The following is a 16,813-nucleotide window of genomic DNA, read 5'->3' on the forward strand; positions in this document are numbered from 1 at the left end:
ATATCCAAAGAATATTGGACAATCATTCCAAGGTATTTGAGACTCCTAAAGAACTCCCACCTATTCGTGATCATGATCATGCTATTCACTTGTTTCTAGGAAGTGTTCATCCAAACATCAAACCTTACAAATATCGTTATGCCCAAAAAAGTGAATTCAAACGTATGGTTGCAGAAATTCTATAAGCAGGTATAATTCAACCTAGCTAATGTTCTTTCTCTACTCCAGTAGTATTGGTACACAATAAGGATGGATCATGGCATGTGTCTGGATTATAGGGAGCTCAACAAGCTCACTATTAAAGATAAATTTCCAATTCCTGTCATTGATGAATTGTTGGATGAATTACATGGAGAAATTTACTTCACCAAGCTGGACCTTCATTCAAGATATCATCAAATTGGAATGAAGACTGAAGGCATTCCGAAAATGACATTCATAACTCATGAAGGTCATTGTGAATTTTTGGTCATGCCTTTTGGCCTTACTAATGCACCTCCCACATTTCAAGTTTTGATGAATTCCATTTTCAAACCCTTCCTTAGAAAATTTGTGTTAGTATTTTTTGATGATATACTAATCTACAACAAGTCTTGGAAGGGTCATGTTTAATATGTTGATAGGGTGCTCAAACTATTGGAGGATAAATAATTGTATGCAAAAACCTCTAAATATTTCTTTGGGGTACAAGAGGTGGAATATTTGGGTCATATTCTATCTCATGGGGGGTGTTAAGGGAGATCTTAAAAAAATTAAATCTATCAAGAAATGGAGAATCCCCACAACCCTAAAGAATCTTCGAGGAATTAACAGGTTAACATGGTATCATCACAATTTTGTTAATAATTACAGGAAAATAGCAGCACCTCTAACAACATTACTGAAGAAATATGCATCATTTTGGACTCCATAAGAAACTAAGTCCTTTGAACATATTAAAGAAGCAATGTGCCAATCTCTGATTTTAGCTACACTAGACTTCACAAAAACCTTTATAGTGGAATGTGATGCCTCAAGAAATGAAATTGGTGTTGTTTTAATACAAGAAGGAAGACCCATTTCTTTTGAAATTCGTCCAATCAAGGGAAAGCAATTAAAAAATTATACTTATGAGAAGGAAATGTTGGCAATATTACATGCCCTGAAGAAATGGTTCCCTTACCTAATGGGAAGACACTTCAAGGTAAAAATATATCATTATAGTCTTAAATACAATTTGGAACAAATATCATATTCAAAAGAGCAACAAAAATGGGTCACTAAGATGCTGGGTTATGACTTCAAAATCATCTACAAAAAAGGGAAGCAAAATGTTGTTGCAGATGTACTTTGAAGAAGATATCAAGACGCAGAAGCATTTCTCTATGGCAATTGTATTATCCAACCTGATTGGATAACTGAAGTAAGGAAGGAATGGAAGAATGACAAAGACATGTGGATACTCATTCAAAAGTTGCAGCAAGATCCCGATATATCTTATATATTTATCTAGAAAAATTACCCATTATGGTACAAAGATCGTGTATATCTATGTAATAATTTTGAACTCAAACAAAATATTATTTTGGAATTGCACACCTCTCCTTTAGGAGGGCACTAAGGATTTAAAAAAAAACTTACCACATGGTTAAGAAGGAATTTTTTGGGATGGCCTTAATTTTTATATTCAAAAGTTTGCGGCATAATGTTTGGTTTGCTGACAAAAGAAGTTGAGACAATTATGATCCGGACCTTGGGGGGAGGCCCCCAAGATTTAAAAAAATTGAAATGCAGAAGAAAAGAGGAGAACACACAATAAACAAAACCACAAAGTTTTTTTTTTAATATTAAAACAGAGAATAACTGTAAAAACTACATTGTGGTTGACAATATGTCCTTTTACGAAATGTGACTTTTTACTTATATCCTTTTTTAGTTACAATACCACGGGTGAATTCCATGGGTAGGTACATACCAAGGGTGAATGAATACCATCGGTAGATGTCACTTACAATACCATGGGTAGATGCCATTTACGATACCATGGGTAGATTCCATGTGTGGATGGATACCATTGGTGGATAAATATCATGGGTGAATGAATACCATGGATAGATACCACTTACAATACCATGGGTGGATACCAATTTCCATTTGGATAATTCTCCCCCCTTAAGAAGCAATGGTATCTATTTTCTGAAATTACCTCCTAAGAAGCCGTTGTTGAATATGAAGAGCCAGTAAAGAGAAGGGTTTTGTGTGGTTAACCATAACCGTGATGAACGAAGATCTGAGGATAGAGATACCCTGTAATTCTTGTGATGAACTATGATACTAACAGTGTGCAGCCTAGCAAATGGAATTTGATGAAGCGTGGGTGTGTGGATGACCCATAACCATGAAAAATGAAGATCCAAGGATAGAGATACCCTATAATGTTTGTGACCAACTATGATACTAATAGTGTGCGACCTAGCAAATGGAATTCGATGACAAGTCTTTTGTGTGGTTGAAAAATAACCTTGGGTTTGTGGGTGACCCATAACCGTGATGCTTTTCAATCTTCTTAATAAAAGCATGGTGGCTTGTCTGGTCGATTCTTCTATCCAATGAGATGTTGTAAAGGCTTCTTTCACATGATAGACCCCTCGCTGCAACTTTGTTGATAACTTCTGCTACAGTTGATGAAATCAAATTCCGTCAAAGTCCTATTTGAGGTATTGAAGAGATATTTATATTGATCTAATAAAATTGAACTTTGATGACCTGTGGAATGAGAAAATTATTCCAGAAACTCATGGTATGTGCAACCACGCAACATTACAGACATGTGTAACTTCAATTGCACATATCTCTCAAACCAGGAAACGAAATCAAATTTTGTAAAAAAACCCATTTGAGATAACAGAAAATAATTTTAAACGAGCTATTTTGAACCTTCTAAAATGCTTTGTGGAGGTCATAGAACTTGCATGATTTTTTCTAAAGATTGCTACAAAACGTTGAAACTGAAATAGACTTCAAACCCTCATTCCCATGGATTCGTAACCTGAATCTGATACCAGTGATCCGTATCTTGAGGGGGGGGGGATATCTAAAAAAAATGAAATTTTAGAAGAAAAGAGGAGAACACACACTAAACAAAACTACAAAGAAACCTATTTTTATATATATTAAAACAGAGAATAACTATAAAAGCTACATTGTTGTGGACAATCTGTCCTTTTACAAAATGCAACTTGTTACTTATATCCTTTTTTAGTTACAATAACACGAGTAAATTAAATGGGTGGGTAAATACAATGGGTGAATGAATACCATGGATAGATGCCACTCACAATACCATGGGTGGATGCCACTTTCCATTCAGATCAAATTAAGAACCTAGGTCTATTACAACCTTTAGGAATTCTAAGTCAGCGTTAAGTGGAGGTATGAATGGATTTTATAATAGTTTTACTCAAGTATGAAGGAAATAGTGTCATCGTTGTGGTAGTTGATAGGATTACCAAGTATGCACCCTTTTGTGAATTATCTCATCCTTTTAAAGCCAATTTAGTTGCTAATGTATTAATGGAAACAATTCAAAAGCTACATGGAAACCCAAAAATTATTGTAAGTGACAAAGATCCCATTTTCATTGGAAATTTTTGGACAGAATTATTTTCTTGTGTAGGTACTCTATTATCTCATAACTCATCTTATCATCCTCAATCTAATGAGAAAACTGAGATAGCGAACAAATGTTTGGAAGGATATCTTTGTTTCTTTGTATCTAATAGACAAACACGTTGGGTCAAGTGGTTACCTCTAGTTGAATGGTGGTATACCACTTCCTTCCATACTGCAACAAAAAGTGAACAAAATGGACCCCATTTATAGCACTTTATGGATATAATCCACCATCCATCACATTATCTTTAAGAGAATATTCTAATGGTCAAGCAGTGGAAGATCACATCAAACATCAACAACAAGTTCTCCAACTCTTAAAGGATAACTTCACTCCGACGAAGAATCGAATGAAACAATAGGCATATCAACATTGCAGTGAAATAAGTTCTGACGTAGGCAGCTGGGTATTTTTATGACTACAACCATACAAACGTAAGTTCTTCGAGTAAGCTAAGAAGGATAATAAATTATCACCCAAGTATTATGGTCCTTACAACGTGTTGCAAACGATTGGTACTATGGAATATCAATTGGAGCTGACCATATCTTCCTAAGTAAACCCAATTTTCCATCAATTTTCTTGGCTGGTTCGAGGTCAATTTTCATCAACTTATTTGGCTAGGGAGAGAAGAAGAATATTGCCATCAAAGACAAAGGGGGAGATTGTTGATCTAGATTGTCATTGATGTCAATTTGGCAATATTCTAGGATACTAAATGATGATATGAAGCCAAGGAGAAGCAGAGCAGATCCCTGAAGAAACAGGAGCAAGAAGCCAAGGAGCAAAGCCATCAGGGAAGCCATTGGAAGTCAAGAACAAGAGCAGTCAAAGAAGATCTATCGGAAGAGGTCATTGGAAGCCATGAGATGCAAAGAGGAACACATTGGTAGAGGTGCATAAACAGTGTTATCAGAGGAGTATTGTAGAGTATTAGAGGAGTCAACGTATCGGAAGAGTGGGGTAGGAAAGTATAGACTTCCTTGATTGTGGTTGAAGTCCCGCACTCAATCTTAGCCATCGATCTCATAGTCAACCCTTAGATCATGGTCAACTGCGGGGGTTAAGGCCGTTGTTAATTCATGTGCCAGTCGAAGTCTCACAAACCATCAATTGAGATAACACCGTGGATCCGCTGCACCATTATAATACATCTTAAAGAAATATCGCATCTGCCATATCACAAGTGTTTAAAGCCTTGTCACGTTAAAACCTCCGATTGCAATATTATTACGGACCCGATTTCTCCATTATAACACGCCCTATTAAAATATCGCATCCGCTATGTCAGAACTTTCATATCACAATTCATAAATGGATGTCACAGTAAAAACTATGATTGCGATATTATGGTGGACCCGACTGCACCACTATGACATAACTTAATGAAATATCACATCTGTTGAATCGCAAAGTTCAAAAGGGATGAGATGTTAAAACCGTCGTTTATGATAACGTTGTGGATCCGACTGAGTTATCAAAAGAAGCTTACTAGAATATCGCATCCGTCATATATCGCAAGTCTTGAAAAAATGTAACGATGGTAAATCGTCGATTGCAATTAAGGTGATGATGTGGCAGGTGGGACCACCCATTATATGGTTTTAACTATGTTGATATGTGAAGATCGATGATGTTGATATCAGAGGACAGAGTATGTTATGGGCATGACTTGTAAAAGACCTTCGGAAGTTGCAATTGCGATTAAAGGAATGACATGGCACGTGGGATCTCCAATATGGGTATAACCTCTCTTGTGATGCGATTTTCGTTAATAAATAAGTCTGTGGATGAAAGGGCCTCTCTGATACAATTCTAACATGCAACATCTATTGTAACTCGGCCTCTCTTCCAAATGAACGTGTCTTTTGAGTACTGGTGAACTCGAAGAGACAGAGGAAGCCAAGGATCGAGAATTCAAAGGTCAAGAAGCCAAAAGGTCAAGCGAGCATAGAGGAAGCCGAAGATCAAGCGAGTGAAAAAGGAAGCCAAAGGTTAGGTATATCTGGCATCTATAACAGAGAACAAGAAAAGGTTCACATATTGTGAACTGGAAGAAACAGAGAAAGCTGTAGGTCTAGCAGGACAAAAGGAAGTGGTAGGTCCAACAGGACAGAAGGAAGTCGAAGGTCCAGTAGGATAGAAGGAAGCCGAAGATCTAGTAGGACAGAAGGAAGCTGAAGGTCACAGCAAGAAGAAGGAAGCCGAAAGGGCCAGTGGAAGACGAAGATCTGTTTGACCTCGAACTAGCCAAGTAATTTTTTATTAGTCATCAGTTGAAGAGAACAGTAGACAACACCAGTGTTGAAGCATTTGTGAGTTTGTCCCTTGGAAGTAAGATACAAAAACAATCACTCCTGAAGCATTTACCATGATAGTGAGAACAGAGGCTTGAAACAGAGAGTTTTTTTTGTGTAGAGCTTAGTGTAGTTCATTGTAGACACATTGAAGTTGTGTGAAGACTATTGTAGATCATGATGGCTATTTGAAATCATCATGAGGTAACTTTACAGACTCTGTGTGGGTAATATGAAGAGTTGTGAAGACTCCTTCATATGAAGACAGGTTGGCATTGATGATGTAGCATGGATACTACAGTGAAGCTGTAGAGTGATAGAATTTAGTGAAGAAGATTTTGGGAGTAGAGAATTACTATCAAACATATCTAAACAAAATATAACAGTGGGATGGAGCCTAGAGGGATGGTGCCATGAAGGTTGGAGCCTCAAACAAACAAGGTTGGTGCCTTGAAAAGATAGGGTTGGAGCCCTTGGATTTGGTGCCTCAGAATTGGAAGGATTGGTGTCCTTGGAGTTGGTGCTCCTAAACACAAGGTTGGTGCCTTGAGAAGATAGGGTTGGTGCCCTAGAGGTTGGAGCCTCACAAAAGACCAAGTTGGTGCTTGGAAACAGATTGGAGCCTTATATATATTGTATCTGATTTATTGTAAATATTATATTAATAAAAGATTTTATTCCTATTGTTCGTTTTGTGTTCTAAATATAAATAGGTTAACTGGTAAAAATAACAATTGAAAAGGAATACTGATTCACACCACCCCCCCCCCCCCCAGTATTTCCAACAATTGGTATCAGAGCCAGTACCTTCACTCAAAGCCTAACAGCTTGAAGGTTGATCATTAGAACACAAATGGCGAAGCCAAGGAAGAAAGTCTCCAATCCTCCTAAAGATGTGTCTCCCTCTACCACCGAAATAGAAGTAAATCAATTTGTGGAGGCTCCATGGTTGAATGGAAATTTTGATATATGGGAAGCAAGAATGAGGAATTGCTTAAAGACTCAAGGCATTGAAGTATGGGAATCAGTAATTACTGATAACATGATCAATAGAGAATCCATGGAGTGCAATGCAAAAGAAATGAAGGCAATCTTGAATGGGCTACCAGATTCTATAATGAACAATTTAGGAAGATGTTCATCAGCGAAGGGTATATCAGATAAACTTCATGACCTTCACTCAAAAGGAGCATTGTTATTTTTGTACAAACTTTGGACACATGGAAAAAGATTGTAGGTCATATCATAAAGATAGATATTATGGTCCCCAACAATCTTCGAGGAACAATCTTGCAAGAAGAAGTCATGAATTCTTATTCACGAACAACATAGAATGCTTCAAGTGTCAAAACATTGGTCATATGGCACGTAATTGTAACTTTATTTGGGCACCTTCTCAAGCTAGAACCATGCCAGAAAAGAAAGTTACACAAGTATGGAGAAGAAAGCAAATACAATCTAAAAAATCTCCTAAACCCTCCAAACAACAACACATGTTATTGACTTGATGAAGATATTCTTGATATTTTGAGTGTTTGATGATGGGATTTTGCCAAAAGGAAGATCATGCATACAGTTAGGGGGAGCCTGTGATTCTTGATCATTATTGCAGAAGCTATTCGTGAAAGGGTCCTTATGAAATCCTTATTGAGCTATATTAACAATCATTCTTTAATAAAGATCATTTCTCAGAAGCACTCCATTGAAGAACATGATCTCTTAACTATTCTTTGGACTGTTGTTGAAGATGTTTTCCACTTGATCACTAAGTAGAAATTGGAGAAACAGAGAAGGTTATCTAATACTAGAGAAATAGGGCAAATAACTATGTTGCTGTTATTACAAAAGTTTATGTCTCGACTCAGGGATTTAATGTGAGAACAGGTAAATTATGAACACAAATAGAGGCAACCTTCAAACAAACAGATACATCTGGGAATGAAGCTTGAAGCAAAAGAAGTTGTTAGCATCTAACAAAACTGAAGCATTGCAAAAAGATGCCAATCAGTAAAAAGAATTTAAAAGACAGTCACAGATGGGATATCAAAATATGCTAGTGGAGATAACTTGCAGAGATTTTTACAAGAACACAAGGAAAAGATGGCTCATCAAAAGGACTATAAAAAGGATAATGTTGTGTAGTCGAATATAGCTCAGTGACTTAAGGAGAAGCACAAAGATACAAAGGAACTCGGATCTAAAGAGAGATAGCAAGAAAGACAATTTCAGTGGCATTTTCTCTTGATTCAGACTATGAAGGCCTCTTAATTCTGACTGTGGAGACAACAGAATATGGATTGAAGCATAAAAACTTGGACTTGAACATTTGGTGTATGGCTATTTGGAATCTGTTTGGAAGCATTGAAGTGGAGCATCTTTAAGCATTGTTGAAGCCATGATAAAGCTTTTTTTGACATGAACAAGGGATAATGTGCTAGTTGATATTAAGGCATCAATCCTTCTATCTTGAGTAAAAAGAAGAACAATATGACAGGGGGAGTAACATACCCATGAAGATATACTATTCATAAAGAACAAAAGCAGTTTGATAGGGGAAGCAGCTCGATAGGGGGAGTCCATGTGCACTCCTTTGCCATTGATGTCAAATGGGGAGAGAAGAAGAATATTACCATCAACGACAAAGGGGGAGATTGTTGATCTAGATTGTCATTGATGTCAATATGGCAATTTTCTAGGATACTAAATGATGATATGAAGCCAAGGAGAAGTAGACCAGATCTGTGAAGAAATAGGAGCAAGAAGCCAAGGAGCAAAGCCATCAGGGAAGCCATTGGAAGTAAAGAACATGAGTAGTCAAAGAAGAGCTATCAGAAGAGGTCATTGGAAGCCACGAGAAGTAAAGAGGAACACATCGGTGGAGGTGTATAAACAATGTTATCGGAGGAGTATTGCAAAGTATTAGAGGAGTCAACATATCGGAGGTGTATAAACAATGTTATCGGAGGAGTATTGCAAAGTATTAGAGGAGTCAACATATCGGAAGAGTGGGGGTAGGAAAGTACGGACTTCCTTAATTGTGGCTGAAGTCCCGCACTTAATCTTAGTTGTCGATCTCATAGTCAACCCTTAGATCACGGTCAATTGCGGGGGTTAAGGCCATTGTTAATCCATGTGCCAGTCGAAGTCCCGCAAACCATCAATTGAGATACATTATGGACCAGCTACGCCATTATAATACATCTTAAAGAAATATCACATCCACCATATTGCAAGTGTTTAAAGCCTTGTCACATTAAAACCTCTGATTGCGATATTATTATCGACTCGATTGCTCCATTATAACACACCCTATTATAATATCGCATCCGCTGTGTCAGAACTTTCATATCACAATTCATAAATGGATGTCACTATAAAAATTGTGATTGTGATATTATGGTGGACCCGATTGCACCACTATGACATAAATTAATCAAATATTACATCCGTTGAATCGAAAAGTTCAAAAGGGATGACATGTTAAAACCATCGTTTGTGATAAAGTTGTGGACCCGATTGATTTATCAAAAGAAGCTTATTGGAATATCGCATCCGTCACATATCGCAAGTCTTGAAGAAATGTAACGATGGTAAACCGCCGATTGTGATTAAGGTGATGATGTGGTAGGTGGGACCACCCATTATATGGTTTTAACTATGTTGATATGTGAAGATCGATGATGTTGATATCGGAAGACAGAGTATGTTATGGGCATGACTTGTAAAAGACCTTCAGAAGTTGCAATTGCGATTAAAAGAATGACGTGGCACGTGGGATCTCCAATATGGGTATAACCTCTCTTGTGATGTGATTTCTGTGAATAATTAAGTTTGTGGATGAAAGGGCCTCTCTGATATAATTCTAACATGCAACATCTATTGTAATTTGGCCTCTCTTCCAAATGAATGTGTCTTTTGAGTATTGGTGAACTCGAAGAGACAGAGGAAGCTAAAGATCGAGAAGTTGAAGGTCGAGAAGCCAAAAGGTCGAGTGAGCATAGAGGAAGCTGGAGATCAATCAAGTGAAAAAGGAAGCCAAAGGTCAGGCGTATCAGGCATCTATAACAGAGAACAAGAAAAGGTTCACATATTGTGAATTGGAAGAAACAAAGAAAGCTATAGGTCCAGTAGGATAGAAGGAAGCCGTAGGTCCAGAAGGACAGAAGGAAGCTAAAGGTCCAACAAGATAGAAGGAAGCCGAAGGTCCAACAGGACAGAAGGAAGCCAAAAGGGCTAATGGAAGACTAAGATCTGTTTGACCTCGAACCAACCAAGTAAGTCTTTATCTGTCATCAATTGAATAGAGCAGTAGACAACACCAACATTGAAGCATTTGTGAGTTTGTCCCTTGGAAGTAAGATACCCCAACAATCACTCCTGAATCATTTACCATGACAGTGAGAACAGAGGCTTGAAACAGAGAGTTGTTTTTGTGCAGAGCTTAGTGCAATTCATTGTAGACACATTGAAGTTGTGTGAAGACTATTGTAGATCATGATGGCTATTTGAAATCATCATGAGGTAACTTTGTAGACTCTGTGTGGGCAATATGAAGAGTTGTGAAGACTCCTTCATATGAAGACAAGTTGTCATTGATGATGTAGCATGGAGACTACAGTGAAGTTGTAGATTGACAGAATTTAGTGAAGAAGATTTTGGGAGCAGAGAATTACTATCAAACATATCTAGACAAAATATAGCAGTGGGTTGGAGCCCAGAGGGTTGGTGCCCTGAAGGTTGGAGCCTCAAACAAACAAGGTTGGTGCCTTGACAAGATAGGGTTGGAGCCCTTGGGGTTGGTGCCTCAGAATTGGAAGGATTGGTGTCCTTGGAGTTGGTGCTCCTAAACACAAGGTTGGTGCCCTAGAGGTTGGAGCCTCACAAAAGACCAAGTTGGTGCTTGGCAATAGATTGGAGCCTTATATATATTGTATCTGATTTATTGTAAAGATTATATTAATAAAAGCATTTATTCCTATTGTTCATTTTGTGTTCTAAATATAAATGAGTTAACTGGTAAAAATAACAATTGAAAAGGAATACTGATTCACACTCCCCCCCCCAGTATTTCCAACAATGTACAAATGATTATAATGGCTAAATCAATTTTTTTTTTTTTACTAAAATAGTTTATGCTCATGTTGAACACAAAACTCATCATTTTTATGGTAGCTAAAATTATGCCAAATTAGCATAGTTATGCACTATATTACCGCATTTGAGTGATATTCTATATGATTCAATTTTAAAAGAATTTTTCAATGGTGATATCATGGAAGCAATTTGAGAATGTGTCATTATGTAGTACCCAAACACAATTGCAAATTTTTACCTTTTAAATGGCCATGAATTTGACTATGATAATATACCTTTAACCCTAATCCTAAACTTTGACATGCATAAAATATCCATTGAGGAAAATTCTAACAATCAAAGGCATTTGATTTCTGAAAAATGCAGATAATATTTTCTTAAAAGGTTTAAAATAAATTAAATGTGTTATCTTATTAGGAAAACATAAAAAATCGCTATCATAATTTTATGGAAACATTTTCTACTTGTATAACAAGTTCCCCATCAAGGTTTTATGTAAAAAAAATGCGACAACCAACAATGATATGATGATGAGTGTCATATTGCTACAAAAACCATTATGGATGCTTCCAATGAGTCTTTCATACTCGATAGCATATACATGTGCAAATCCCTAATTAAGAGGGGTAAAATGTGTCATACTAACAAAAAGAAAGAATAACTTCTACACCTATATAAAATTTATCCTAAGAATTCCTAGACTTGTAAAATTAAAGAAAATAAAATGATTCCCTTAAAAAATTGCAATTCTTACATAAAAAACTTTATAAGTCCCCTAGTTCTATGGACATCATTCTAATCTTTTTTTATAAAGGATGACCTTTCATATATGTAAGACATAGAGTTGGGGGTTAAGTAGATAAAAAATGGAAAATCTAATGACATCAAATGTTACGAAGTTAAAATCTTATAAATTGGAGGGCCAATCTTCATCACTCACATACTAAATTTCTTCAATTTAGCAGTCATGAGGAAGCCTCCAAGCCCTAGATACAACACCTCATTGTACCTATTTCTAAAATTGGGGATAAATGAAATCTCATTCACTATAGAACCATTATGATTAACCCCAATGTTTTAGAAAAGCTGTATCTAGATATTTTAGAAACAAAGAATAGAATATGGATAGGAAGCCACAATGAAAGAGGTAAAGACCAAGTCTAATGTTTGAGCTACCATTGTTTGGGAGAGTTAAAATTTGATAGAGGGATGGTAAAATAAATTCTGATGAAAATGTTATTGACAAGTTTAATAAGGCTAAGAACAACTTAGAAAAAATTAATCATAATATAGGAAAATAATAATTATAATCACACGAAATCAATTGCATGCATTTTGTTTGAAATAAGTAGGTTGTGTTGGCCTAATTATCATTTAGGTATATAATTTTTAAATCTTTACAATCAAGTAATGCATACACAATTTCACTGTAAAATAGAAAAGTAAATGATAGAAATCATACAAAATACTTGGAGACTTACCCTAAAATCTATTAACAGGGAAAACTAACAATTATTTAAAGGCACACCACTATCTCTCATTGTTTTAACTTCACCATTTGTAATATAGCATACAAGATCTTATAGTCTCCAAAACTTTATTCGTTTACCAAAAAAAATAAAAACATTATATCCTTGGTAAAAATGAGAAAACCATGGGTTGAAAAAGCCATGTTTCAAAAATGAACCAAAATCCATCCTAAAAAAATTAAGGCCCGTAAAACTATCCATGTGACTCCATAGACAAAGGGGTCACTACGAAAATCTTGTTAAAAATGATTCTTTTTCCATTAAGAGCATGAATATGACTAGGTACCTAATGTATAAGAAAGTTTAAATGAAATGAAAAATTGTGTGCTTCCAAAAATTGCTTCAAAATCTAAAAAAAATAGCTTTGACTCAAACTAGGATGAGAAAAGGATGTGACGTTTTGAGTAAACCATAGCAAGCAAAAAAAAAATAGAATAAGAGTAACATTAGAAATATTATTACACCTACATTTAAGGAAAAATTATGGTGTGATAAAAAGTTGGAGGGAAATGGAAAATATGATATTATAAAGAGTTGATTAATCATAGAAGATAAAAAACATCTTTTCAGTTTGATTAATGTAAAGAAGGAAATGAACAATGTTGAAATAAGTACCAATTTTGGGATTATCAATAGTAAAATTAGACAGCGAATACTTTCCAAAATATACTAGAATGAAAAGCTCTATCTTATTTGTGATACCAAAAGTTTTTTTATTACATTTATAAAATTACTTCCCTTCCTAACCTTCTCTAACACTAAAACAAAAATAATACTTTAATTATTACTTTTTAAGAGCATATATAAAACCATTGAAAAAAATGAGAAATTCCTTATCATTTTAATGTCATAAACCGAATTCAATATCCATAGATGCTAATCATTATCATGAATATATTCTCATAAATAAATATAACAAGATCCTTATACTTTATATTAATTATTTCACACATTTTAATTTTTTTAAAGATATAAGTGATTATTATAATATAAATTTGAAACTATAAAGATATAAGCGATTATTATAATATAAATTTGAAACTATAGTTTATTAATTTTAAAAAATAAAATAATTTTTTTATTACTATTTAAAATTTCACTAATATTAATATTATCACTAAATATTTGATGTTTACCAATAATATCGCATATCCTCACTAAAATTTGAAGTATGAAGTATGATTTCAAAATATTACAACTGAGTTTAAATACCTTAGTTGATGTGACCTTTTCTAACGCTTCTTCAAGCTGTTGTTCTAAATGTTGCAGATCCGTAGCACCTAGTTGATGAAGGTCTTCACCCAAAAGATGCCTGCACGCAACTTAGCATTTAAAATTAAATGGTTTAAATGTGAAAGAAGAAGAAGAAGTTGTCATTTATTTTCGTCAAAAACATTACCTTCTGGATTTTTGTAAGCGGTCAACCTTTTCTTTTAGATGCATTAACTCAATGTCTGAATTCTGCATTTACCAAATAAACTTCTCAATGTTAAACATCACTCGTAAGTAACCATGAAGAATAAATCTTACTGCAAAAAAAAACCATGAAGAATAAATTGCTAAACTCTGAATTACTAAATCATTTTAAGACTAAACAGCAATCAGAAGGAATAATGAAAGTTGAATTGTAACTCTAATAAATTTGATATTAAACAATATTAGGGAATTAAAGAGAAATCCTTCTATCGTCACTTTTGACGTTTTTGTTTTAACTTGTAAGACAAAATACAATATAATCATATCATGCAACTGAAACCTAGGTGAAAAAATTATCATTAAACCCTCCCAAACACCCTATAACAAATACACATTCTTTAAAATACAAAAATAAAAAATTCTATGAAATAATTATAATTATTATTTCATAATCATTATCTATAAATAGTAATATAAACCCATTGAAATAATATTTTTAATATATTATTTTTAATGAGTTATACCGTCGGTTTAAAGTCTCCTTAAAACTGACACCTTAATTTCTTTAAATCATCTTTCACGAAAATACATTGAAATGCATTTGTTTGTAACACTTTCTGTGCCAGGACGATATGCGTCAAACGTTTTTATATTATTAAAATTAAAATTATATATATATCAAAAAATTATATATATTATCAAAAAAAAATATAATAATTTTATTTTAAATTATTATTAATTTTTTGTGCAGTTTAATTAGTGATGTTAGTGAAAACAAAGTGTTTAATTAATGATGTTAGTGAAAACAAAGTGCTATGTGTTATGAGGTTTAATGTTCAAATCTCTCAATTTATCTATACTTGCAGAAAAGGTATATATAGGCATATAGAGGTTATAATGCTAGTAGCTGGAATCGACCCCATATCACGTGTGTATGAGATTAGCCTAATTATTGATTCATATATATATAATTAAAAAACAAAGACTATAATGATTATTTTCCCAAAACCAATAGTAATAAAATTGAATTATCAATCTATATAAATAATAATACCAATAATTATTTTTATTTTTATTAATTTTTATTTTTAAATATAATTAAAATTAGTAAAACAGTGTTAGCAAAATAGTATAATTTGAATGGACCTAAGAATGAAAAACATGCATTTCTTAGTATGTTTTAGTAGTCAAATTGTTAAAAATAAGTGTCCCTTATTCAACAGACAAATGATCTCTCATATACCAATTTTTTATATACAAATATTTCATATATTAATTTGATGTCTGCATTCATTATAACCTTAAAATTAAGTTATTAATAAAACAATTTAATTGAGCTATAATTAACAGTTTAAATTTCTTGTAAAAAAAATTCCAAAATATATCTTAAATTGATAAATATTTCTCTTTACTAATGAGTAAAATAAAACTTCACATATAAGACTTTATCGAGGCATATACCTAAAAAAAATTGATGTGAAAATGTTTGAGTTCTTTTTCCTATGTAGATACATATACTGACCCGACCAAAAAAGTAAAAGTTTATGTTAAACACGTGGAAGTTTTTATCTCAATTATAATTGTAATTTAGTGATATAATTTTTTTAGTCCAATCAAAAATTTTCATTTTTGAACTTGAATTTAGGATATGCTAAAAAATATTCCAATTTAAAAGGTAGGAAATAATATTAATGTATATATTTGTGAGAATTTTTATGACTGATTTTATGTTTCACAAGAATGTCATGAAGAATCAAGTGGCCATAAATTCTCAATACTCAGAACATGGTTTTCAATGCCAAGAGATGAATTGGCATGTTTGTAATGCCTCTAAGTAGAGCAAGATGAAGCATTATTCCTTATAAGGTCTTGACTCACCTCAGTGATAAAGCACATGATTGAGGTCAATTTATAAAGGTGAAATTAAGTAATGGTTCTCCGTGGAAATTCCATCCACGGTGATGACGAAATTAAGAGACATTTTTAAGGGTTTATTTGGCCAAAGTGTGAAGAATGTTGTTGTCATTGTCAAGGACCAAGGATTCGTATCTCTAAATGTTTTGACCATAATAAATGGAGCCATTATTGCTACCATTACTTATGGGCTTTGTAGATTAACGTAATGTCTTCAATGGCATGTATCTAATGTATCCTAGATGAGGGAAATTGTAAAATGCATGTTAGTTTTTTTTGAAAAAATGACTTGAGAAAGAAAGTTTGAGGAAATGGTTGATGCCATAGAAAATTTTGGGTTAGTCTTAATTTTAAAGGGTTATAATATTAATGTAGGATTACAAATCATGGTGAAAGTATTTTATAGAAAAAATGTTAATTATTGATTTGAATTTTATTGGGTTTATAATATATATAACGAAAAAAATTGAAGTTCATGCATGAGATTGCTATAATTTAGAGTAGCTTTTGTTTACATGTAATCAATTTATGAAAATTATTTATTATTTTACTACGACATCTGTAAATACAAAATTCTCAATTTATAGTTGACAGCAAGGACTAGCACAAAATAGAGCGCTTTCATCCTTAAAGTCTTGTTCTTTAAAGTATGTAGTCATATGTAAAACTCTCTACACTAGTATCTTTGAACCCACATTTTTCTACTGCATATATCATAGACAAATTGGAAGAGGTTTTCATGATAGAGTTTTTAGAGTGTGGTTGCAAACCTACTCACATTACTAAAAATTAGTCATGGTAATATACAAATGGTTTATGACATTCTACATTAGAGTTGAACTAGTGGGTTTATTCAGCTTGGATAAAGAAAAATGAGGTATATCAATTCTCCCAAGATTTCATTGCTATTT

The 16,813-nt window shown here is 33.7% G+C and overlaps 1 protein-coding gene across 1 annotated transcript in view; it reads right to left on the reverse strand.

Moving 5' to 3' along the window:
* The window catches only part of LOC149261655 (MADS-box protein EJ2-like), a 284,312-nt gene that overhangs the window by 61,502 nt on the left and 205,997 nt on the right, over nucleotides 1-16,813 (reverse strand). Inside the window, exons 3-4 of the mRNA XM_089382124.1 lie at nucleotides 13,972-14,033; nucleotides 13,785-13,884 (exon numbers count right to left, since the gene is read on the reverse strand). Of these exons, the coding sequence (XP_089238250.1) occupies nucleotides 13,785-13,884; nucleotides 13,972-14,033 (162 nt within the window). The remainder of the gene's footprint in view (nucleotides 1-13,784; nucleotides 13,885-13,971; nucleotides 14,034-16,813) is intronic.

The sequence above is a fragment of the Pinus tabuliformis genome, chromosome 6 (genome assembly GCF_031772625.1).
Source record: "Pinus tabuliformis cultivar Carrire ecotype Pingquan chromosome 6, CPIR1, whole genome shotgun sequence".
In the NCBI taxonomy this organism is placed as follows: domain Eukaryota; kingdom Viridiplantae; phylum Streptophyta; class Pinopsida; order Pinales; family Pinaceae; genus Pinus; species Pinus tabuliformis.